This window comes from Oenanthe melanoleuca, chromosome 3 (assembly GCF_029582105.1).
Source record: "Oenanthe melanoleuca isolate GR-GAL-2019-014 chromosome 3, OMel1.0, whole genome shotgun sequence".
Classification (NCBI taxonomy): Eukaryota; Metazoa; Chordata; class Aves; order Passeriformes; family Muscicapidae; genus Oenanthe; species Oenanthe melanoleuca.
Window position 1 is genome coordinate 5,830,616 of NC_079336.1, and position 25,186 is coordinate 5,855,801.

Genomic DNA, 25,186 nt, shown 5'->3' on the forward strand with positions numbered 1-25,186 from the left:
CATATTCCATTCCCATAAATGCTCCTTTATCTGTGAAATGCTGTATGTCAACTTTCTAGTAAGAATTTGATGTGATTTTCCTACCCACATATGTGACAGTAAATATTCTTGCAGTGCAAGTCTCTTCAGGCCATTGCTGATCTTATAACCCAGCCAAGGTTAATTATTCTGTGACTTCAGTTAGAGATTGAGCAGAAAGATGCTGATACCAGCTGGGGATTATTAAACTATTTGCCATTTCTGTTGATACTTTTCTGGTGAGGCTGGTCCCTGTAGCAGCTCTGCTGGCACCAGGCCTGATCTCTTGCTCTTTTATCTTTCCATTGAGCAAAAGAATTTTCCTAAACTCCCTTTATCAGCCAGTGTCTAGTGAGTCTGAGGTATTTCCAGCAAGCCTCTGACCTTCCCAATATCTTTATGGCTCTCCAAAGTGGATATGGTTATTCCTTCTTGCTTGTAGCTCTTTGGGTGAGCGTGTCTGGGTGTAACCAGCAGAGGAGCCAGCTGCTACCCTTGGTTATCCTCTTTAAATGCTAATCTGCCCTTGAATGGAGGCCCCAGAGTGCACAGGATAGACATATATAGCATTAGAGCATCTGTCTCAGCCCTCCTGACAGAGTTTTGGGGGTGGCTTAGAGCCAGGCATGAAGGAAACAGCTGCACCTCCACCTCTGCAGCAGCACCCTCCTCAGCCAGGTACCCAGGGCCCCATTGCAGCCCAATCCAGCTGCACCTAGGGCAAACAAATGCTTTGTAGTGAGAGAAAATGTATCAACTGCAAGTAAATCAAATTAGAAAGTAGTTTTAGTGGCTTTTTGTCTCGTTCCATGCAGGGTGGCAGGCCCTGGGCACCTTCCCCAGCAGACATCTCTCACACAGGGTGCTCACTCCCACCCTGGTCCCGAACCAGACCCTGCAGGGGAGCCACAGGGGACATGTTACATTTCCATAGCCTGCTCTCCTCTGTGGCATTGATGAAATCCCTCTGTTTTCCTTTCTCTCAGTCTCTGGAATGATTTTGTGTTGCAGGGTCCTCAGAGCCTGGAAAGGATCTCACACAACAGGCCCATGCTGTAGCACAGAAATTATAAAAGCAGAAGCCAACAGCACATCTGCTGCAAGATATTCCAGATAAAATAATTTCTGAGGCAATTCCATTGACCTTGAGGGACTTATCCTCTGAATTTAACCATAACAGTGAGAAGCCAGAGTGAAAAGGGCATGATTTCTGCCATTTCCACACTGATTTATTGAGAAGAGTTTTGGGAAGGTGGAAGGTTGATGAAGGGTGAAGTAGAGGAGCCCCTTCTCTGGTACACCACATACATATTTTGCCTGACTACAAAGCAAGCAATGTATTTCTTGTTCTAACACACAAAAATACAGATACATTTTAATGAAGTATTTTGAAGTCTCTTATAAAAGGAGATCTCCTATTTCATGATGCTCCCATTTCTCTGCTCTTACAAGGACCAAACCAGCAAGGCTTTCCTGCATTGTGGGGCTCTTCAGAGCTCAGCCAACAGAAAACCTTCTTGTAGGCTCTTGTTTCCACAAGATCAGATGAGATCAGGTCTGAGAATGGTAAAACCTATGAGCTGGACTTTGCCTGAAGGAGCAGGAGCAAACTCCCCTTGGGCAATCTGGAACACAGCTACTGCAGCTCATGGTAGGTTTTCAACCCTAAAGACCCAAAACCTAAAGTGCAGGCTCATTTTACCAATTACACCATCTGAAGAGCAATGAGGAAATTTCAAAAGATGCAGGAAACAGAATCAGGATGTTGAGAGCCAAGTGCCTTCTAGTCAGTCAGGTCCTTTAGTGCTCCTCACCATGGTCCTGCTCCCACTCCTCACACAAACTGAGCTTGCCCAGGGAGCTGGGTGGGCAGACACCACAAACCAGCAGCACACAGCCCAGGATTGCTGGGATGGGGCTGGAAGCAAATTCCCCTTCTAGCCTTACTGACTGCTGGGATTCTCTGCTGCTCCATGCAGATAAGCTGAGGCCTCAGCTGTCACTTGGAAGATTATTGTGTTTGACTATTAAAAGAACAGTGTTAGCAAATAGGAAGAGGCAACAAGGAGACTGTGGATTATGTTTGACAATGTCACCTCGTGTGGGGATTACCACAGGCAGCAGGCAGCAGGCACAGAGGGATTTACAAGGATGCTGCCTGGAAGAAGAAGTGGGGAAACACTGTTATCCTGAATTCCTTAGGAACCAAAGAAGAGATTTGCAAAGGCTTAGAGGAGGCTCATGGTCACATGCCATACACTTGATGCAAATAGGGATCTAATGCTGTGACTGAAAACAGAGGAAAAAGAAAAGCCACAGTTCCATTCTGGAGAGCCAAGGGCATGTGAGGTTGTGGGAAGAAAGGATAAAGGGAGAATATTCGATCAACCACATTGACCAGGGGAAGCCTGGAGTACAGAAGGCAAAATCAGAGTGTGGAAAAAGAGCTCTGACTAGAGGAATCTGTGGAAGGAGGAAGATAATGTGACCATATCTCTAGAAGGCAATCAGCAGCAAGTAAAATTGCCATAACAGGGACAAAAAGTTTAATAAAGCAATATAACTGCTTTATTTCCATTTCCCTTTAAAATTGCTTCCTGCTACTAGAAGTTCTAAAGATAGACTGCCCTAAGAAGCAGTTTCTGATTTCCAGAAAGTACTAGGTTCCCAAAGGGTTTGGATATTGAATTAATCTGTTATACTGTAAATCCAGTACCCAGCATTGATCTGAGGAATGCAAGTTACCAAAAGAAAGCCATAAAGGGAGAGCTATGATGAGAGAAAACTGTCAGCAGCCTATTCCTACCCTGTGCTAGAACCTGAGACTGTGTATGGGCTCTAACCTGTTGTGAAATCCTGGTTGTGATGATCATAGAACCAGCAGGTGTATTAGCAAGTGCAGAATTCCAGTGAAGATGATTTTGAATTTGAACTCTTACTTATGAACACTCCTTCACTGTGTTTCATAAATCCAAAATACCCAGCCATCTCATGTACCATACCAGTGTGAAGGGAATGCTGTGGCCAGCTTCACTGAATCACTGCCAATTTGTACTGGAAAGACATAAAAAGAGTGTCAAAGAACTGAAGATATGAACTAATCCTGCTGCTGACCCTACAAGGTAGAATGCAGCAATTACTAACCACAAAAACCAGCTTTCATGTCTAGGAGAAAGCAAATATCAGTATTAAAGAGCAATAAATACCTTTTACAAGGTACCAGTTAAGGGAAGTAGCTGAAATTAATCTGAAATTTATTAGACACATGAGTATTCACCAGCTCTCTGCTGGGATCATAAGGTAGCAACACTGGAAGAGCAAAGTTTTTAAGAGCAGTGTGAAGCAGGAAATTATGAAAACAGAAAGCAATAGAAGAGATGCAGTATGCCATCATTAGAGAAAATCCTTATGGTGCAACCTCTCATGGAGTCCTGTTGTTGTATGAGTGCAGGCAAAATGTGGTCAAAAGCCAGAGAGCCATACAAACAGTAACAGCTTTCCAGTATTTTCTGCACATATGGAATTCATATGAGCAAAAAACATGTAGGCCTGGAAGAGTTTTTTTTATGTGAGTCACAGGTGCTCTGAAGAGCCTAAAAGCTAGAAATTTTTGAGAACAAATAAAACAAAACACCAAAATGGTTTTGTATCTGGAGTGGTCAGATGACTTTGTGCACTTATCAAAGTTTTCTAAGAAGAAAGGTTTTGGAACTTAATTTGGATATTGGTTGCAATGTGACAGTCTTATGAAATACCATTAAATAGCAGAGTGGTTTTTATCATCAGTCTTGCAAGAAAATGGATATGCAACAGAGATATGAGCATAAGATTATTCTGAAAGAATATTTGTAGGAGTCTGGTGAGTAAAGACAATTATCCAAAGGTCCCTAAAGGCAGGCATAAAATGAGAATAGTGTGATAAAGTTGAGAAGCTGAAAATTTAGGTTGAGCAGAAGCAAATCTGATTTGTTACACAGACAGAAGACAAAATCTATGTTTTTCTGTAACTGAAACTTCATGGGTTTTGAGATTATGGGTAACTCTTTCCAGGATATGCCAAATCACTGCAACCATTTATTTCTGCATCAAAATCACAGTTCTGAAGTCTAACTGTCCACTAGGAAATGAAGTCTTTGTTTTAATTTTTTTCAATCATAGGGTCCATCAAGCCCTGAAGAACCGTCCCAGTGATGAATTGCTTTCCATGTAAAAGAATTGTGCCTTTATTCTTGTATCTTGGGTTTTCCTGCAGATTCCAGACATGGGGGTCCTGTTATGCCATCCCCACCTGCCCTGTTGAGTGCTACAGGAACACCCCATTCCTCCCAGTGGACTCCAGTTTTCCAGTTGTTTGGAAATGTACTTCAGGAAAGGCTCAGCAGTGCCACAGGGATGCTGCACACACGATGGACATCTGCATTTTATTGGGGAGTTCACCCAATTTGCCAACCAACACCTTCCTAAAGTCATTCTGCTGGCTGATGTCACCTTCCCATCTTCCCCTAACAGACTTTTCTCATTTCTTCCTCCCGTGTTAGCAGCAGCACCACACTGGAAATTCATATTCATTCTGTTATCTGCTGTGATCTCATTGTTTTTTTGTTCTGGGGAAGCAATTGCTCATCTTGCAAATGTGAATACATTCTTTGTTTCTAGATGCATAATCCAGCACTTAACTGTGATGGAGCACATGTTGACAAAATGAGCTGCTTAACGATGTGCTTCAGCTGCATTTTCCTTGTTTTTTATCTGCCAAACCTTGCATTATCCTACAAGTTTACTACTATTGATTTCTTTTTCTTTCCAGAACATGGGGAAAGGTGTTGAATTCCACAGAAGATTTTTTTTTTCCCCAGTTATTTATGTCTCTCCAGCAGGAAGAGTGTGCATTTACGATTTAATATTTCATTATTGTATTTAATGTAAGCTGCAATGATTTAATGTAGTACAAATATGTGGATGTATCAAAATGTTGTGCAAGAGTGAATCAAATTGCCATTATTTAAATAGTCTATACCAGCATGGTTTCTTTTCTCCTGTAAGCATGGAGATTAACTTTTAAAAATCAGGTTTATCTAATAAGATGTATTTTCCATAACACCATGCACATTTAAAAATCATTTTCTAGCATAAAATATACTGATTTTTTGGACATAGATGCATCATTTATGGTGTTAAAACATCTGTTGCCATCATATTTTGTATTAAGTTTTTTGAAAAGGAAGTTGCTGGAACTTTTGTTCTTAAATATTTTATCTAAAAATGTATTTTTTCATTTGTGTTTAGAATTTGAAAAGTGAAAGTAACTACAGGATGTTTCCCTTCATTTATTTCCTCACACTCTGATTTTTTTTTCCTTTTTTTCTCAGTTTATTCTTTTTTCCCCAGAGGAAAAGTAAAATAAATTTTTAGACTGGAAAATAAATAATTTGAAAATCATGAAAACTAAGAAGTTATCACTTTTTTTTTTTCCTCAGGAAATAAAATATTTTCTATTCATGAACTACTGACATAATTCTTAACCATTCCTTTTCAATGAAATTTGTAATAAATAACAGTCTAATTTTGCTGGGACTTGGTGATATTTGAATTGAAAACTTTAAGGTACTTGAATTAATTCAGAGGAGATGGTGGGAAAAGCTCCTGGAAAAGCTGGAAGGCTCCTGTTTTGAGGAGCACCTGAGGGCTGGGGGATTTCCAAAAAGAGCAGTGTACTCCATTTGCTTATTTAAGCTAATATGGGATCAGTTCACAGTTCCACACACTGTGGAGGGAAAAGTGAAAGAACCTGATCTGCAGGTTGAAATCAGTCTCTATTTTTCAGCAATTTCCAAGATGCTTTCACTTTTCCTTACTCATGTCAGGTAAAACAATCCCCTCTGGGCATTAAAAACCTTACAATGTGCTCCAGGAAAAGACACTGAAAGTGATATTTATGTCACTGATTGAAGAAATTAAAAGTATGTTTGTCTTTCCAAATAAACTTTGATTGAAGTCCATGGAGAGTTTCTCAGTAGCTGAAATATAAGATTTCCTAAGGAATGCATTATTTGCTGTGCATTTGGCAATACAGTGGCAGGTCCTAGGGAAGAGGAATTCAAATGTGACAGGGTCAGGGACAGGAGGTCACAAAAGACAAGAAAAGATCTCCTGGAGCACTGACAATGTTCTAGAAATATAAGATCTGGCAAATGCCTTTTTCAGCTTGTGAACAAAACTCCCAAGTGGTTATCAATTTCATTGCTATAAAATAGAACCACATATACAGTTTTTCACTCTAAAAAAAGAAAAATAAATTGATTGACATTTTTATCTTGTTTTGCCCAGTTTATGCATTTGGTCTTGTTTACTTTAACACCTCCTGACCAATTTTAAAATCATCATAAATTTCTACACCTTTTTTTTTTTTTTTTTTTTAATAGTCCATAAAGGGATTCTATTACTTTCCCTTCAGGGAAAGAATCAGTATATTAGAGGTCAAAATCCACCTAAGAGAGATCTTTTGAAACTTGCTTCATTAACTGCATTGTTGGACTCCAAATAACCTAAGAAAGTGTCAGAACATCTCCATCTATGATTAGTAAAGCCTTCCCTGCTTCAATATCCTACCAAGGTTATTCATTTGAAAGCAGGCTAACTGCACAATAAAGTTCTCACTGTTTCTCAGCTCTGATGGGAGAGACATTGAAAGTCCACATAAAGGAATACAAAAGGCACTGAGCTGCTCAGAGAGGGACTTTGACAAGGGCATGTAGTGGCAGGACAAGGGAAATGGCTTTAAATTGAAAGAGGGTGGGGATAGATTAGACGGTGGAAAGAAATTCTTCCCTGTGAGGATGCTGAGGGCCTGGCCCTGGCTCCCCAGAGAAGCTGTGGATGCCCCATCCCTGGAAGTGTTAAGGCTTGGAGCAGCCTGGTCTAGTGGAAGATGTCCCTGTCCATGACAGAGGAATTTGAACTGGATAACACTTAAGGCTCCTTCCAATCCAAACCATTCTGTGATTCTATGATTCCACTTTTGCAGTAGAAGATGAGATGAGCCCAGCAGCTCCCACTGGGAAAAAATGGTGTCTTGAACTGACTGGGAGTGTGATGGGAGGGATATTTGCACTGGTGGGTTGTTTTCTAAAATACTCAGCTTTTTACAGCTCCAACATGGCACTTTCTGTAATGCCCTCAGAGAGCAGCCAGCATCTCTCCTTCCCTTTCAGCTGCTCCCATAAGAAGATCATGCTTTATATGGGTTTGGGTTTTGCTCAGTTTCCTTTTCCAGTGATATCTACTTTAAGCACAAACAGGCTTTTTGTCCCCAAGTCTCCCAGCCTAGTTTTAGAAGGTTTAAATTGCATTAGCAGGGATTCTTTTTTGTTAAAGAGTTTCCAGTTACAGCAGAAGGACAGAAGGTTCCATTGCTCTGCACTCAGTATGCAGAGCACCTCCCTGCCTTCAGCTTCTTGCAACTCTATGTCTTCCCTGCAGGATAATAATTTCTCAATAGTAACAGCAAAAATATCAGCTAGAAACTTAAAGAAATATAGAACTTTCCACCCTCTAGGGCATCACCAGGTGCACTAATCTGCCATTAGGTCCCCCTTTATAAAACAATGAAAGTGCTCCCTCTAGAAGGTTGTACCTGTGGTTTCTGAGTATTTGCAAAGTTTGCAAAATGCTGTAGTACTGAATGGTTTCTTGGCAATGCTGGCACAATATTTTTCTTCAAAGGGGGATATCACCAGCAATGGAGTTCATACCATAGGAAAAGCGATGGTGTTTAACATTTCCAGGGTACATAAACATTTGAATTAGATTGGGATATGTGGTAGGGCAGGTCTAAGTGTCATATCAGGCTGTAAAGAAATGCTTTTCCTCCTTGGACTTTAGGAATATAGAGTATGAGCAAAAATTTCCTAGTGCTGAAATGCCAGGGATGACTGCAGGAAAATGCAAGGATAACATGCTGAGGCACAGCTACGTGTTCCCAGGGAACTCTGAATGATTTTAGACACTGCTGAGCCACATAACGTGGCCTTTGCAGTCACCAGTGAAACCCAGCCACTGGTACAAACCAGTATCTGCTTCCCAGAGCAGCACCTGCACAGTGACAGAGCCAGAAGTGCTCACCAGCTCTGCATCTGACCTGCACAGCAGGGGAACAGGGGAAGAGACAAATGCAATTATCCTCGCTGAACACCAGCCAAGACAGTGAGGACAGCGTGCTCACTCTTGCAGAACAAAAGCTAAAGAGCATTTTTAGTGATGCACAGCTGCAAGGGCCTGTGGTTTTCACCAAGCTCAGCTCTGTGCCTGCATCTTCAGCTGCTGCAGCTCTCCCTGCCACTTTGGGCAGCCAAAACAGCATCTCCTTCTCATCTCACCACCAGAGGAGTGTGGGTGAAACATGAGCTGCTTGTACACATCCAGCAGGACTAACACATGGGAATTTTGCTGTCATACCTGGGAATACCTTTCCCTGAAGGCCAGGAGCACAGGGACATGATGGTGGCATGAAGAACATGGGCTGCTGCTGCCATTTATTGCTGCCCATGGAGTTATCCTACCCCAGAGGGGAACTCACTTCACAGGAAGGAAATGGAGTGAAAAAGGATCAGGAATGGAAAAAAAAACTGAATTATTAAAAGCTCAACTAGGTAGTGGCTGCACAAAGGACATATAGATGATATAATACTGAGTAAAGTCTTCTTAGTTCGTTTGGTATTTGAAATAGACTCCTTAAGCCTTTGATTCTATGCAAAGTTTTTAACATTGCAGATGAATATAGCAGATAAATATTGATTTAGAACATTTGGCAAATGGTCTATTGAGTTCTGTATCCTTTTCCAAACTCTTCAGGGGAAAATTATTAGACTAAAAGAAGGCAGCTATGGGAAAATTTCTTCACAAGTTAAATTTCTTTGTACCAATTTTTGAACCAGGGTTTTAGCATGGTCATTAATTTTTATGCATCTTCCTTATGGTTATGGCTCAGTGTTGCAATACTATTCAAAATAACGAAGATATTTTAGCCAGCTATGTAAAAATCCAATCTCTTCTTCATCACCCTGAATTTTGAGTCAGAACCATCTCTAACAACAGTGAATTCCAGGGATGATTTGCACAAAATGTATTCCAAGGAAAAAAACAAATACATTTGCTGGCTTTAGTTTTTCCCCAAACCCAAAGGCACAATTTTGGATTTCTCTGCAGGGAATCACAGTATCTAAGGCAAGCAGTCAGCCTGATTGATGGAGCATAGAACATTCACCCTGTGCTTCCTTGAGTAACAGAGCCCACCTTTCCTTCCCAGCTCAAAAGAAACAGCAGGGCAAGGCTGAATATTTGCACAACACACCAGAGAACACAGGGCTCATCTTCAGCCTACCCCACATCTGCTCTTTCCTGCAGATCCACCATGCTCCTGCAGAGACCAGAAACCACCATCAATCCTCCTGTGTGTATGGAGCTCACAGGAAAGTGTGAACTAATCGTAAATATCTGTGAGAAAAAGATCTGGCAGGAAATTATATCCAAACTGAAATAAGCACAGCCCTACATATAAAATACAATAGAAGTTTTTGCATATTCATAGTTACTGTGAAAAATTCCACAGCTGAGCCAGACAGACCCAGGAGTTTATAGGTGCAAACTGCAGAAATGGAAATGTTAAGAAATACCTTTATAAATGTATGGCTTTTTAAGCCCTGGAACAAGCTATTGAAGAAGGTTGTGGAATTGCTGTTGGAGGCTGGATTTGTCAGTGCACTATTAAGGATGATATACATGGAGCTAAACAATTTTTGCCATGAGGCAGCTCCTTTCCAGCCCAAATTAACCAAAGGTAAATGTGATGTGCATCAATACATACTAAGCACAAGGAATGAAACTCCTGCTTTAATGAGATCAACAAGCAGGAAAGGTGCATCCAATAAAGAACCTTAAATAATCTAGTCACAGGAATGAATATTGCCATGAAAAGGTAGAAAAATGAAAGCAAGAGGTGTTCAGACAAATGTGTGAAGCAACTGAAGAGGAAATATCCTTTTCTATCAGAACTGAATTGGTGTATTGATTGAGTAATAATCATACATTTGAAGTGCAAAAGCAAATTGTTCTTTTCAGCCTTTGACTTTTTAGCTTAAATCATGGTTTCTTCTCTTATCAATTCACTTTTTCCAAAGGATTTTAGAAATGCTTGCAGCAAATTAGGAGCAGTTCAAATGGCAGCTACCAGCCTGTTAGCTGCAGGTGGAGAGATGAGGAAGATGTTTTAATAATACTAACAGCAATAACAGACAACACTATTTGGAGACTTCTCTTGGGACAAATGGGTTGAGTTCCAACTAGAGACAGAAGAAGCCAGACTTTACCTCCCTTTTCTCAAGTAACAAACACAGAGAATGTATTTTGTATTTGCTCTGTCATTACAGATCTGGCAGTGATGGTCTGTGCTCGGGCAGTGGTCCACAGGTGAATGCTTCAACCAGTGCTGAGCCCCAGAGCTCTGCAGCACTTACCATCCCTGGAGGATGACATTTGGGTGGATAAGAGACCTTCTCAAGAGTCTCTACAGGAAAAGAAGGGCTAGAATTCCATCTCTGAGGATTCAAGGCGCCTGTGCATATCTGCTGTACGTGCATCCATGTGTCTGTATCTCAGAATTTATGTGTATCACAGAATCAGAGACTCACAGAATCACAGAGCCAATTAGGTTGGAAAAGACCTCTGAGATTACTGAGTCCAGCCTGTGACAACACCACTGTGTTGGGAAGACCTGAGTGCCTCATCCAGCTGTTCCTTAAACACCTGCAGGATGGTGACTCTACCACCTCCTTGTGCAGCCTGTTCCAGTGTTTAATCATCCTTTCTGTGAGGAAATTCTTTCTCATGTCCAAACTAAATGTCCAACCTAAATGAGATCAACATGCAGAAAAAGTGCATCCAATAAAGATCCTTAAATAACCCAATCTAGGGATAAGCTTATTTTACCATCCAAAAACCACAAAACCTCATGTATTAAAGTCAAGGAATTCACCTTTTTTCAGAGATGGATAAAACCTTCAAGAGATTAACACAGCTCATTCCAAATATCTACTAAGCAATTTTCCAAATAGCTCTGGACTTTCCTATTTCTCTCTATTGCCTGCAAAGGAAATTGAGATTGTATCACTCAGTTAAGGGGGGAACATTTGGGACAGCTGGGTTGGGTGCTACAAACCCTGCTGCTTGGACTGAGGCTGGCTGGGCTGTTTTGGGCATCCCTTCCTGCTGGGTGTGAGAAGGCCCAAAGGACTTCTCAGGGATAATCTCTGTGTCAGAGGAGAGGACAGTCCCAGTCCAGTTGTATCTCCCTGACCATCAGGACATGGCTGCAGGACCAGCTGCATGGGGCCAGTGCAGCAGATTATCCCAAAAAGGCTTTAGACTTCTTAAATTCCAGGAAATATTGTTCTTGGGTGAAATTTCTTTCCTATAGAAATTAGAAAAATCCCACATACTGCAGCAGGAAATAACCACTTTATGGGGAAATCAACCTTACAAATATACAGATATGGAGAATTTCTAAATCCATTCATATGAATTATTTGTGTTAGATGCCCATCCAAATAAATAATCTTAAACATTTTTAAATCTTCCAATTTCTTTCCTTGTTGACTTTTTAATTTGTATTGTTTTATTTTTTGTCTTTTTCCCATTTTCCTCTGTAAAAGTCAATAACAGAAATTTTATAATTAAGGACAAGGCACTTCCAAGGCCTTAAAGGTCTGCTGAATGAGTGGGGACATGAATTGCTGCTACATCTAAACAACAGATTCACTGTATTTCTAGGATGGAGGGGTGGGGGTTTATGTCAGGAGGTCTCTTTTCTCTAAAGGGTTGTTCTCTTGCTCTCATCCAGATAGAAGGTGATGGTGCAACATGAAATTCACATGGGATTTGCTTTACTGATGCATCAAAAGGACAAACCCACAGTCTGAGTCACTCTTGAAATGTTTCTGTTCCATTTGTAATCAGAAAGTCCATTTCTTAAAGTAAAGGTTAGAATATTGTGATACTTCAGGTAAACTAGTGACAGCCTGTACTTTGGCTCTCACGTTTGTCTTCTGATGTTTGAAAAAAATAATTTCTCATCTGAAGTAGGACTTTTTTTCTGCAATTTTCCATGACTCTGCTGCTAATATAATACTGTGACAACTCAAATTTACTGAAAGGTGATCACCAGTCATTATTTCAACAACTGCCATCTGAAAGAGGTTAGATGGCTTCTATCTGAAATGCTAATAACTGCCTGGAGTCTTGTCTGTTACTGCCTTGATTCCTCCTTCCATTTGAACAACTCAGAAGGAATAATGGGAAATTTTAACAGAAAAATCTGTACTGAAAGTAGAATCTCTGCCATCCATCTTGAGCTCTTACATCAGGCATGGGGCTGCTGCTGGATACAGGCAGCTATTGGTTCTTAAAGTTTTTGATTCTCTCTTCTACATCTCTACCAGCAGGAGAGATGCAGCACTGCAAGGTGTGGTAGGACACTCAGTGAGATTAATGTTCTCTGAAGAGCTGGTCAGGCATATCATGGATATGGACTTCATGGTCTGGTCTTAAAAATGGCAGGAAATATTTCTCACATCCACTGTGAATCCAGACTTCTAAGAAACACACACCCTTTATAGCACAAGAATCATAATTACACTATAATTGTATTGTAGATGGCTTTTTATCATAAGATTTCCACTAATGTATATAATGAAGTACTTCATGGACTGGCCAAAAATAATTGCAATGTAAAATGATGTAATTGGTACACCTGCATTTAAAAATACACAGTCAGGACCTCAGCTGAGTTAAATCATTATCTCCCTGATGATATCAGTCTGGTTCCTGTGCATTAAAAAGCAGATCATGGGAGCAATAATATCTCAATTATGTAGTTAACCTTCTGGTTATATTAATTAGTGATGATTAGGCATGGGAAACCATAATTATGTCACATACATAACACCCCTTTGAAACTGCATATGAATCTAAACACAAAAGGCAGATGTGAACATCTAACCAGGGTTAGAACAGATCTGAAACTCAATTATATGACCCTCTATCCTCTGTCTGAAACACAGCCTGTCATGACAGCTCTGCTGATATTAAATTTGTTGAAGAAACTGCAAGTTTTATTTGTCCCAGAAGAGAAATGCAAGGTAGAACACTTTCATATTCTGATTTCACATGCAGGTTATTAAATTCTGACTAAAAAAAGGACCAATAAAACATTTAGGCCCAATTCAGTGAATAAACAAGGAAGCTCTGAAGCTAAAGAAGCATTCTTGCATTAACTCACAACATTTATCCATTTGTCTGGGATATGAACAGCTAAAAACCAGCCTGCATTGCTCCTGCTTGCAGGAGATCCTGGCAGCCAGAGAATTATTTGCAGAGGACCTTCCTGAAGAGTTTCTCCTGGATGATTGTGAAAATGTGGTGGTAGACAATGCACTGACAAACTTCTTCCAAAGCAGCTGTCTGAGGAAACTGTGGTTGGGAGGGGGGAGTAGAGCAGGGTTTCCCACTGCTGTCCTCATGCCTAGCTTAAGGCTGGAATTTTTCACCTTCAAGGATAAAGAAAAGCCAGTCTGAGCTAACACTCTTCCCCCAGTGAGCAGAGCTGTGCTTTATCCCAGCAGACCTTTCCCTCACAGCAGGACTACAGCAAATAATTATGGTGGAGGTCATTCAGTCTAAATTTAGAAAAATATTAAACATTCCACTTTTCTATAGGCTTCTGTCACCAACTGAAACCTACAGAAGCTCTGCACTGCAAGAGGAATTGTGAGTCTAAACAGGGTTATTCCTGTTATTCAGATGGCAGCATCCTGCCACCCTTGCAGAGAAAAGGACAAGCTCAGAAAATCACAAAATTTCCATTAAAATTAATCCTTTGAAAAGTGAATGCTAGAAGAAACTGCATATTTTTTTACCAAACAAATGTACTTTAAATGGATGGTTTGCAAATGTCAGGTTGAAGTGTTCCAAAGTTGGGAGCTGCCAGAATTAATGCTGCCTGTGTACTTTGCATTGTACTTGCAGGGTCTTTGTCACTGTTATTGCCTGGTTTCATTTTTTTCAACCTAAGTAACTTGACTTTGAAAGTTTGAATTGCAAATCTGGCATTTGCTGTTCAGGGAAACCCCACCTTGAACAATTTTTCTTTTATATTCACTCAATTATTATTTGCTGTGCTGGCACAGCATGGGCCAGGGTTATTTACTGACCCACAGAATCATCAGTCTTGGGGTCTTCATCTTTCTACTCTGGGCTGTCAGACCAGTCCATGGCAGCCAATCCAGCAGAGATCCCTGCCCAGTGAGGCCCTGGGAGGATTCTGGGCAGAGAGGGTCTCATCAGGTGCCAGTGTCCCTTAAGGGATTTTGCAGAATGTCACCCAATTAGGCTTTGGTAAGATATTCTGGATGTCTTTTTCCTCCACTAAACTGAAAAAGTGTTGCTTAATATTTCCAAGCAGCAGCTCCCAAGCTTTGCAAGCTGTTCTCTAATGATATTTTCAATTCAGTCTGAGACTCCTGAATGAAATTCCTGAAGAAGTTACATAAATGCTTACTTTTTCAACCTGAATTGCATTCAATATAATATTATAGAAACAATCCTTGCAAACATCTCTCTTCAAGAGAGGTTGTTTTTTCCTTTCTTTTTGCTCTTGGCAGTAGCTGTGACAAGAATGACAGAGCAAAACACAACAGAAAGTTCTAAATGTTACTTTTCCTAAGACAGCAAACAAAGTCATGGTCTACCAGGGTGAGAAACTGAGGCACTCTGCTTTCAGAAACTCTGACCTGTGTCTCACCCTGGGGCTGCACAGAAGGTTTAAATTGAGGAGCTCCTTGGGAGTGACGAGTCTGGGACCTGTCAAGCAAAGAGAATGTGCTGCCCATCTTTCCAAACATATAAAAAGAGACACCCACAGAGGAATGCACAATTTAGGGAAGGTGCTTTTCATCACTTCAGGGTTTTTTCACCTTTACTTCACCTTGCTGCACAAGTTTCCTCCCTTTGGCTCCTCCTTTGATATCCTGACACAGAAGGAAAAGGTTGCCAAAATCTGAAAACAAGCATGACCCACTCATCACTTCATCCCTTTCTCCATTCTTTGTTTCCTAAGCCCACACCCCTCACACAGGTCAGGATTCACCCATCACAACCTGCTGTGTTCTCTGCTGGCTTTCTTCCCTTTTCCCATCTCAGCACTTTCCTTCCCTCAGCTCCTCTGACACCACAGAGCCATGCACAGCATCTGAAGAGCTGCTCAGGGCAGTCCATGGCCATTGCCACAATTTCACAATGCAGAGGGCTGAGTTAGAGGCTTTGGCACAGCCTGGTTTGTCACCATTAACGAGGCTGAACCAAACATGCAATTCCTTGGAGTCTTTTCCCCACTCCTCTCTTTCCCTTCTGGAATCTTTACCAATCCCTCCATTCCACTCCTTCCCATCTCAAGTAGCTGCTGCAGAGATTCTGAGAGCAGAGCTGATGAGGCCATAATAGCTCAGCCCGTTTGTTTAGTGACACAGATGCATTATTAGGGGCTAGATTAAATAGGAGGTTGGGACTGGGGATGCATACACCTACAGGAAGGGGGAAGATAAAATATGGTCTTTTGGGAGGCTGAGGTTTTAAGGACCCTTTTTCAAACCTTGACTCTGGCTTGACTGCATATTTAGTTGACTCCTACCATAACACAGTACTTGTTCTTGATGCCAAAAACATGAATGACACTTAAGAAATTAGCTGTAAAAATGCAGAACTCTGGCCACAGCTAAGATTCTCTGCCATCAGAAATCGAGCATGAAAATGAGATTTTGCACAGAGCTGTCACTGGAGCTCAGAGTCATGGCATGGCAAAATTCTGACAAACTTGGATATGAGGGAACAAAGCAATGCTGCCTCCATAACTGAGCTGGGCACATTTCCCTCTGCCTTCCCAATCAACTTCCCAGCAAACTCATCAACCACATGGATGCACTGGAAGTGCTTGTTACCAACAGTAACAGAAGGATTGAAAGCAATTCTTCTCCCTAAAGATCAGGGTTTTACATTTGTTCTTCTTCCACACCTTCCCCTGTCTGGGTTCAATGCAGAGATCTGCAGCTGATTTGGGATTTCACAAACCAAGGGATTACACACCTCAGATCCTGACAGGGCCCTGTGCTCACAGCCTGGCAAACACCACCACTGTAATCTCCTCTCTGAGATAAAGTCCATCAATCTTATTCTTGCAGCAGCCTGTCCCACTCTGCCCTTCAGGCAGAGCTCAAAGAAAAGCCCTTCTTGGGAAGGATGTTAAAACTGCCCTTCCTTGGTACCCTCCTGTTTAACTTACTCTTTTGGCTGGCCTCCCATCTAAGTTGGGTCAACACATATCCATTTGTCTGCTGAGCTGACTAGTTTTCAATAACAATTTCTCTTTCATTCTGTAACAGAGATCAATAAAACTGCCCCTCTCTCATGTTGGCTGAGATTCCAGGAATGTCATTTGCTTTTTATTGTTGCTACTGCTTTGTTTTGTTTCCATTTTTTCTTTCTTTTTTTCTCCTTTTTTTCTTTTTTTTTTTTTTTTTTTTTTTTTTTTTGGCAAGGCACAGATCAATTTAGAGAGATGAAAATGACTTAGACTTTCCCTCAAAGTAAAATCTGCACTTTATAACCCAGGATGCAATTTACAATTCTGTCCTTTAACTCCGTTAATCCTATTATTATGAAGATAAATAATTACCCATAGCGAAGAAAGGGATTCCCAACAGAGTGGAATTATATTTTCCATCAGTAATGAAAAATATCCCTGCAGCAGTGACACTGGAAATACAGATAGTGAGCACTCCCAGCAGTCCCAGGAAAGGCTTGCTACGCAGGCAGTCCTTCATGGAGCTCGAGAGGGTAGCAGTCAGCAGAATCAGCATCAGGCTCACCAAAATCTTGCCCCTGGCCAAAAGACTGGTCTGGTGGAAGTCCTTCCAGAGGCTGAAGGATGCTAGTGAGTAGAGCTGCAGGTCCTGGTGATCCAGCTGCATCTTGTGCATCAGTTTGCAGAACTCGCTCTCCCACTTCTCCCCAATGAGGTCCTGGGTGACAGAGCCATATGTTTGGAGGTAGTAAGTGATCTGGATGGCTCTGGCTGATTTGACTCTCTGGTCCTTGCTGTTGGGCACCTCCATCACCCCTCCCAGCTGGTGGCCAATGAAGCTGCTCCTTCCATCCTGGGGGAGAAAGCAGAACAGATGAGTGTGTGGTGATTGTGTTTGTGCTGCAGTGACAAGCTCTGTCCCTCTCACAGACCTGCCAAGAGCTCTGCTCAGACCCTGCACTCAACAGGAGCCTTGCCATTCCCCTGGCTGGGCTCTGGGTCTGTCCCTGCTCCCTGCCACAGCTCTGCCTTGCTCATTGTGGGCTCATCTGCACTTCTGTGCTGCAGTCCAGGGACTGCTCAGGCACCCATTGCAGTCCCAGGGATTCCCACAAATCCAGGGCCAAAATGTTGCATGCAAGCTCCTCCCCCCATGGGAGAGGATGACCTTCCACATTTAACTGATGGACAATGACAAATATCCAATTACTACAAAATGTTTGAGATGGAGATTAATTTCTGGAAGATTTGTGAATTTCTTGACACTTTGGAAATTATTTTTTAGATGTTGGAAATGCACAGAAAGTGAAGCCTGATTCCTCAGGATACAGGCAGATCCACAAAGTTTAGTAGCTGCTCTGTCACCAGAAATATATAATTAAAATCAAACTTTTTTAATTTTTAATTTGAGATTTCATGAATTTATATCAGTAGCACAGAGAAAAGAATCTACCTTGCACCTAAAAACCAGGACTTGCTTTATTATACATTTCAAGAGTATAAATCTTACTCTGGTCTCACTTCAGTAAATGCTAGGACATATAAAACTCCATGACAATCAGCAAAGGACACATCAAGTCCACTCAGCCTCTGTCTGTTAAGACCAGGCCTTGACTTTTGTTTCTGTAAAATTATCTGGCCCCATTTAGTTTTTTTTTCTTTTATTCTTAGAAGGATTTAATGAGAAAAGTCCTGTAAAAAAGGTCCTTGCTCTTTAACAACTTGTTGTAGGATAATTGCATGTGCCCCTTCCAAGACAGGGGAAGCCTTTGCAGGTTTAGAAGATCATATCCAGTTGCAAACTGAGGAATAAGACTCAGTGATAAAACTGTCCCAGCACAAATAATCTCTTTGTTCAAAAAAGTCTAAATCCAGGGATTGTCTTTTGAGCACCAAATAACATTTTGCTTTCTCCCCAACATAAATTGGATTACAAGTTTTCAGATTTATTCCTCTTGTATTTAATAGAAACATAAGATTATCAAGGCAGTTGATGTCTAAAGTACCTTGCAGCAGTGAGTTCATATGAGATAACATTCTTTGCCCAGGCACACTACTGCAATGAGCTGACAGCCTGAATTTGGGAGAGGCTCTGCCCTCCCCACACACACATGGAACAGCCATCTGCAAAAGGCCAGAACCTTTTGGGGGAGTCATTTTAACATGAATTGCATCCAGCATTACCCATTTCTAGAAGCACCTGTGCTGCATGCAGGTCATTATCTGAAATTGCCACACCTGCTCATAGCAATGGTTCCCATGCTAAGGAAAAATCAGTGAAATGAGGCTTTATAAAACCTGGTCTTCCAGCATGTTGACTCATAGAGCAAATAAATATCAAAAATTGGGACACAATTTTTTTTTGTATTGAAAATGTTTTATGTACTCACCTTGCCTTCAATCAGGTATGTAAAGGAGGCAATCCTCCCACTGAGAAATTTCTGCCTATGCCTACTTTCATGGCAGGAGCTCACACTGTTCCCAGCGTTTGCCTGCCACAGCCCAGGGAATGTGACAAAGTGCTTTTCAGAAGTTCATTTTTCCCCTATTCCCAGTTGTTATTTCCCACCAAAATAGTGGCTTCTGGCAAGGGTATCCTGGCACCAGCTGACACAAAAGGTGAGCTGCAGTCTAGTGCCAGCTTCCCAAATCACCTGCAGCCTGACTGCAAATGTCACACAAGCAGAGACAGATATCACAGAGGGGCAGCTGCTGCTGTTCAGACTCCAAAAAATCCTCCTCCCCAGCATTTCCTGCTCAAACCCTCTTTGGATTTTTTATTTCTACTCTTTCTAAGGAGAGGTCACACCTAACGCTCAAACACTCACAGAAAGTTCATTTCCAAGCTGGTAATTAAGGCTTGGGCAATGCAGTCCTGGCTCAGATTGACACAACTTTGCAGCTAAAAATCCCCGCCTGGCACCGCTTTGCAATTTTGGAGAGAAAATTCCCATTTCCTCAGTGTCTGGGCAGTGCTGACATTCAGAGGCTTGCAGGCACTGCAGGACTCTGTAGCAGCACAGCTCCCAGCCCAGGCACAGCACTGTAATTCAGCTTTCATTGATTCACTGTGCAGCAGGCACGGCAAGGTTAAGGGAAACTTTGTGATGACCATCTGCCTTCCCCTGCGAAGGGTGCAGCAGCATTTCAAAGGAGGCAGCAGAGCAGGCACAAATAAATCGTGTCCTGCCATATCTCCCATGAAACAGCAGATAAGGGCTATTTTTTACACTGATGTACAACAGGGCACCCAGCTCATATGTCAGCAAAATAGAGGGTAAGCTTTCAGATGGGATCGAGGAAATCACAGGCGCTGGATTGCTGAGGACATTTTGTCTGTTCTCTCCCTTTTGGAGGCAAACTGCTTCCTACAAAAGCAAAGGTTTTGCCTTTGCTGCAGTTACAGCATGAAAACATGAACCACAGCACTTGGGCGAGTGGGGCTTTCATCTGATACAGCTCTTGGAGAATAATAGAATCACAGAACAGCTTGGATTGGAAGGGACCTAAAAGATCGTCTCATTCCAAGCCCCCTGCCATGGGCAGGAGCTCCTTCCACTAGTCCAGATTGCTACAGGCCCTGTCCAGCCTGTTCTTGAATATGTCTAGGGTTGGGGCAGGCACAGCTTCTCTGCAGTGGTCACAATCTTAGTGAGGAAAACAGAAGAAATATGGGGGAAAACAGTCATTTGTTCATCCCATTTTATGGATGACAACTGATGTTGATGACAACATGACTTTCAGCACCTCCCAGAGTCCAAGACAGGGACCTACCTATTCTTGGAGTCTCATTGGAGCTTCAGGGGAGTTATTCACTGCTCCAAGTTCTCTGTTGTCCTCTAGGACCAACTCAGTGAAAGAACAAGACATAAACTCCTGAACTAAGCCTAATATCTGGGAAACAAAATGTGGCCACAATGACTTGCATAAACTAGGCAGGTTTTGAATAAGACTCCATATAGTTCTTAATGAAAAAAAGGTGCTTTCTGCTGATAATTAGTGTGTTCTAACTGGTGTATACCTACACACTTCTATTTTTAATTTCATAACATAATTTGATGTTTCAGACTACAGACCCCTTACACTTTTTGCCTACATCTGCTGTTACTCTCTGATACTATATACAGAAAAAGAACCCCTGCCCCAAATAAGTAATGATAATAATTATTTGTTGTACATGATTTTGTACCCATGTATCTCCAGAAAACAGAAGATGCTAATTGACTTTAGCAAGGTCACTTGCATGGTTGGAATCTTGTTTCAGATTTCCAGGCTGCGTCTATGTGTCTCTCTCTCTCTTCTTGTCTGATTTTTTTTAAATGTCTGATGAAATCTTAACAGTGTCTGTTCTTCCAGATTCTTATAGCAGGTAATTCTCTCCAGATCTAAGCATCTTTAAAGATGCAATGAAATATAGATTTTCTGCTGAGGATGTGATATTTCATCTAAAACAGGAGGCAAACAAAATTCTTTGCTTCAGTGGACATTATTAAATTGTTTTTTGTGTTCTCCCTTCTCTTTTCCTAGTTGCCCCCAAGCTATTTGGTATATTTAGACTCTGAAAGGGAGGGGAGTGAGAACTAAGCTGATAGGCATGAGCAGCTTCACCTTCCTTTTCCCCCAGCATGATGGACTTTGCCACCTGTGTCTATGCAGACCTGACCTTGATTGTGGCTGAAAATCCAAACTCCTTGTTGGTTCAGCAGCAAGATTCACCAGTTGTGAATGGATGGGTGCAGAATAAACCCCTACCATGTTTCAGGCTGGAAACTTATCTGTAAAGGATGTTTGGACCTTAATTTCCTAAGAAGATGTGTAAGTGGCTTGGAAAGTTTGACTTGCTCCAGAGCTGAGAGCCTCTCAGGTTAAAGGAAACCAGCTGCTCCTACTGAGCTAAATATCTTTTGTTAGTGATAATAGTAGTAGGCACAGATCCTCTCAGCATGCAGCCCACAGGGACACCAGAAATACTCCCTCACTGCTAAAATTATCTGTGGCCTTTTTTTTGTTGTTGTTGTTTTGTTTTTTGGTGTTGTTTTGTTTTTGTCTGGTTTTTTTTGTTTGTTTGTTTTGTTTTTGTTTCTTTTGTTGTTGTGGGGTTTTTTTTATTTATTTGTTAGTATTTTTTGGGCTTTTTTTTGGGTTGGTTTTTTTTTTTTTCCACTTAATATTTTCAGGGCAGCTGCTGCAGGCCCAGCTCCCACCTGGGACTTCTGTGTGGCAACATCTCTGTTCTGAATGGCATCAGCCTCCTCTGGCTCTCCTCTCCCAGGAAACAGGGAGGGTTTGGGTATTTTGGAGGGCATGGCTCCTGCCTTCTTAGCACTTCTGTCAGCAGAGGTTGGGCTGGTGAGGGTTTTAAAGCTCTTTTCAGATCCCTGGCAAGGAGGAAAGGAGCCCTTGTTCTCTACTGCTTGATCACTCTCATTCAAGTACACCTACAGGACCTTAGCCAGCAAATTTATCTCTATTTTTATTTTTCTTTAACTGCTACCTCTCATCAGCTGGATTGATAGATCATTATCAAGCTACATTATAGAAATGTTAGGATAAAGCTTGCCATCCTGCCTGCATGCTATTTTATCTTAAAAGCTTAAACTGTTCAAGAGGGCAACCAGGAATGACTGCTGAAATACTTTGTGTGATAAACATCCTAATGAAATCAATGCAGTTGTTTCTCCCTCTGATAAGGACATTCCTACTCTACTGTAGGTCACAGAAAGTATTATGCTGAAAACCACAGAAGTTAGAATGAAGCAAGTTGCTTTTCAGCCAGCTGCCAGTTTTCAAAGCAAAAAATAATAAAAAATTTAAATCCTCTTTCATTTAAGCATTAACATATTGGGCTGTTCATGTTTTCTTCAACCTCACTGTAAAACTTGGGAGGAGGGTTTTTTTCTCATCAATCAAACTGATTTTTCTGTCCCTGTCCCCAGCAGAGCTCTGCATGGAGATCTTGTACCAGCCACCCATTACCAAAAATCCTCAGAGCATTCCTTTGCAGAGCAAGGCACACAGTGCTGATCCATGTCAGCATTCCCCACACATTTGTCATGTGTTTTCCTGCCCTTGCAGGTGTGGAGGGCTCCTGCAGTGTTTGCTCTGTGTGGATGAAGGATGGAGGGAGCAGCCAGGGCAGGTGAGCACTGAGGGCAGCACTTTGAGGGAGAGCTGCACCTTGGCTGGCTGGGAGCAGGGACAGAGCCATGGCCAAGGGGGCTGTTCACACAGCAAAAATCAATTCTGTGAAAGTGGCCATGAGAAGGTATCCAGGAAATTATTGTCTAACTCTCTGCTGCAATAAAGAACTCAGTTATTTCTGGCTGCCCAGCAATGATGAGGCTCAGCTCACCAGCTGGCCAAGCAAACTTGGTTTATAGTCACAGTGAGGAGTCAGGCACATCCAAAGGATGATCTGTTCCATCCTGAGGTACAGTCAAAAGCAGATTTGTTCTCTGCAGTTGCCTGTCTCTCTCCACTTTAAGCAGAGGCATGAGATTTCTTAAGAATTGACCCCAGATTTCATCATGCTAAAACTGCCTGACCTCCCTTGTCATTCCTGCTCACACCAGCCCCTCACAGATGTGTCCTGCTGGACAAACCCACAGCCCTTCAGCCCCTTCCCAGGGAAATCATGGGCTTCCAGGGTGATTTTAGTGAAAGAGAAAAGTATACAGAACACCCAAAGGGGAAACAGAATCATCTGGCACCTCTTTCTGATGACTCTGGGCCTGTGCCCCTACCTTTAACAGCTTTGGGTTTCTTGTTTTTGATAAAAGAAACAAGAACAGATGAAAAGTGTTTCAAGAGACTTATATATTGTAGTATTAATAACAGAGAATAAGAGAAATGTCCCTAGAAGTAAATCAAATTATGGAAGAATTCATAAGGGTGCAATAGCAAAGTGTGACTGCTGTTAGAGAGCTCTTCTCTTGGAGGAGCTTCTGGCAGTGCACAGGCTGTTCTGGGTGGTGCTTCTCACTTTGCTCCTTCAGTGTCAGCCTGCCAGGTTTTGTGAGAATCAGTGTGCTCAGGGTTGGGAGGGACATTTGAAGGTCACCTGGCCCAACCCCTGCAGTGAGCAGGAGCATCTTCAGCTAGATCAGGTTGCTCAGCCACATCCAGCCCAGACATGAATATTTCCAGGGATGGGGCATCCACCTTTGGCCAAGCTGTCCCTGTGTCCCACCTCCCTCAATGGGCATCTCTGTCAGGGCAAGGGAAAAGACAGAAGGGAAGGAAAAAAGGGTCTAACTTCACCTTCTGTTTCCTTTGCACATCCCTCTGGGAAGAAAATACAAGGTAAGCCCTCTTCCTCCTACACCAGCTTCACTTTCCTCCTAAATATTTCATCTTTACATCCTTTGCAGCCCTCCTTCAATCTTTGTCCTGTCTTCAAGCTCTTTGTTGCTGAACTGATCCCTTCTTTTACAAGGTCAGATTCCCATTCAGTCCATCTCAGATCCCCTCCCAGTCCCTTTTGGAACAGAGGAATAGATTAATGCCCAGCAGTTTGTCCCAGCTGTCCTGAGCAGCACCTGTGCACCCAAGGACACACTGGTGTCCTTGAAGCTGATGAGCAATACCCACATGGGCTGTGATCACTCATCTCCCCAGGTGGGAAGGGTGCTGGAAGGTGGGGGTGTCACAGACAGCACAAAGAGAACTGCAACACAGGGGATGGTTTTTGGGCACAGCTGGTCTCTGCCTGTCTCTCTCCAGGAGCAGACACAGGCACAGCAGTGAAGCAGCTTTGGCAGGGGCTGTTCAGGCAGGTGAGCTGGTGTCTGCACCCCAGCCCCACGAGACAGTGCAGGGGTGAAGGGCACACAAAGCTTTCCTTGGATGCCCAGCAGCCTGGGGACCCTGGGATGGCTTGCTCAAGAGGAAGGTGGGTGGCCCAGCACAGCTTGTTGTAGGTGGCACAAATTCACCTTCTGCAGGGGATCTGTGTCAGCAGGACCTCTGAAGTCATAGTGTGTGTAAATCTACCAGGTCAGCTATTAAAGCATGACTGTCCTGGCTCCAGAGGCACAGAGCCCCTGCTCCCTCCTCACCCTTCCTTGTCCTTGGGGTTTGTGCTCTGCCCTGCCCAGGGTCAGGAGCCCTGGAGGCAGCACCTTGGGACAACCTCTGCTTTTCCAGCCTGTCCCTGCCAGGGGAGGAATCATGGAGCAAGAGGCATGGCTGCATCTGGCCCCTAAACCCTCCAGGATGAGGGGTGATAAATCAGCCAGTGCAGATCACAAGGAGATGCCAGGTGGGGGGAAATCCAAGCTGCTGCATTCCATGGCAGAGCTGAGACTCTCCAAACTGGGAAAACATTTCAGCCTCTGCCAGTTGCTAAGCCATGAAAACTGCCCAGGTACAATTAAAAAAAAGAAAAAGGTGCTGGTCTCTGTGGTCTTGCCCACAGCTACTCTTCATCCCAAAGGATTTTGTTTGTGCCAAGGAGAAACACAGGAATGAATCACTGACAGCAATGCCTCAAGGGAATTGCATGAAACACCAATATTTGGATAAATACAGTTAAATACTCTCACTGACATATGCAGGGATGTGTTTGATGCATTTGCCATCTCTCATGTTTGGCAGTCTCTATGAATCTGTATCATGAGTACTTTTAACCAGTGAATACTCAGTATTAATTCTGATTTCCTCCACATCTTAAGTGCAATATTAAAAGTGTTCAAAGGAAAGGAAGAAAATTGCAACAAGCATTAAAAAAGTGTTTGTTTCTTTTTTTTGTTTGTTTGGTTTTTT

The 25,186-nt window shown here is 42.4% G+C and overlaps 1 protein-coding gene across 2 annotated transcripts in view; it reads right to left on the minus strand.

The window, feature by feature from the left end:
• PTCHD4 (patched domain containing 4) overlaps window positions 1-25,186 on the minus strand; it is an 81,155-nt gene that overhangs the window by 40,143 nt on the left and 15,826 nt on the right. For both annotated transcript variants that reach the window (XM_056487944.1, XM_056487943.1), the window contains exon 2: window positions 16,796-17,276. In XM_056487944.1, the coding sequence (XP_056343919.1) occupies window positions 16,796-17,276 (481 nt within the window). The remainder of the gene's footprint in view (window positions 1-16,795; window positions 17,277-25,186) is intronic.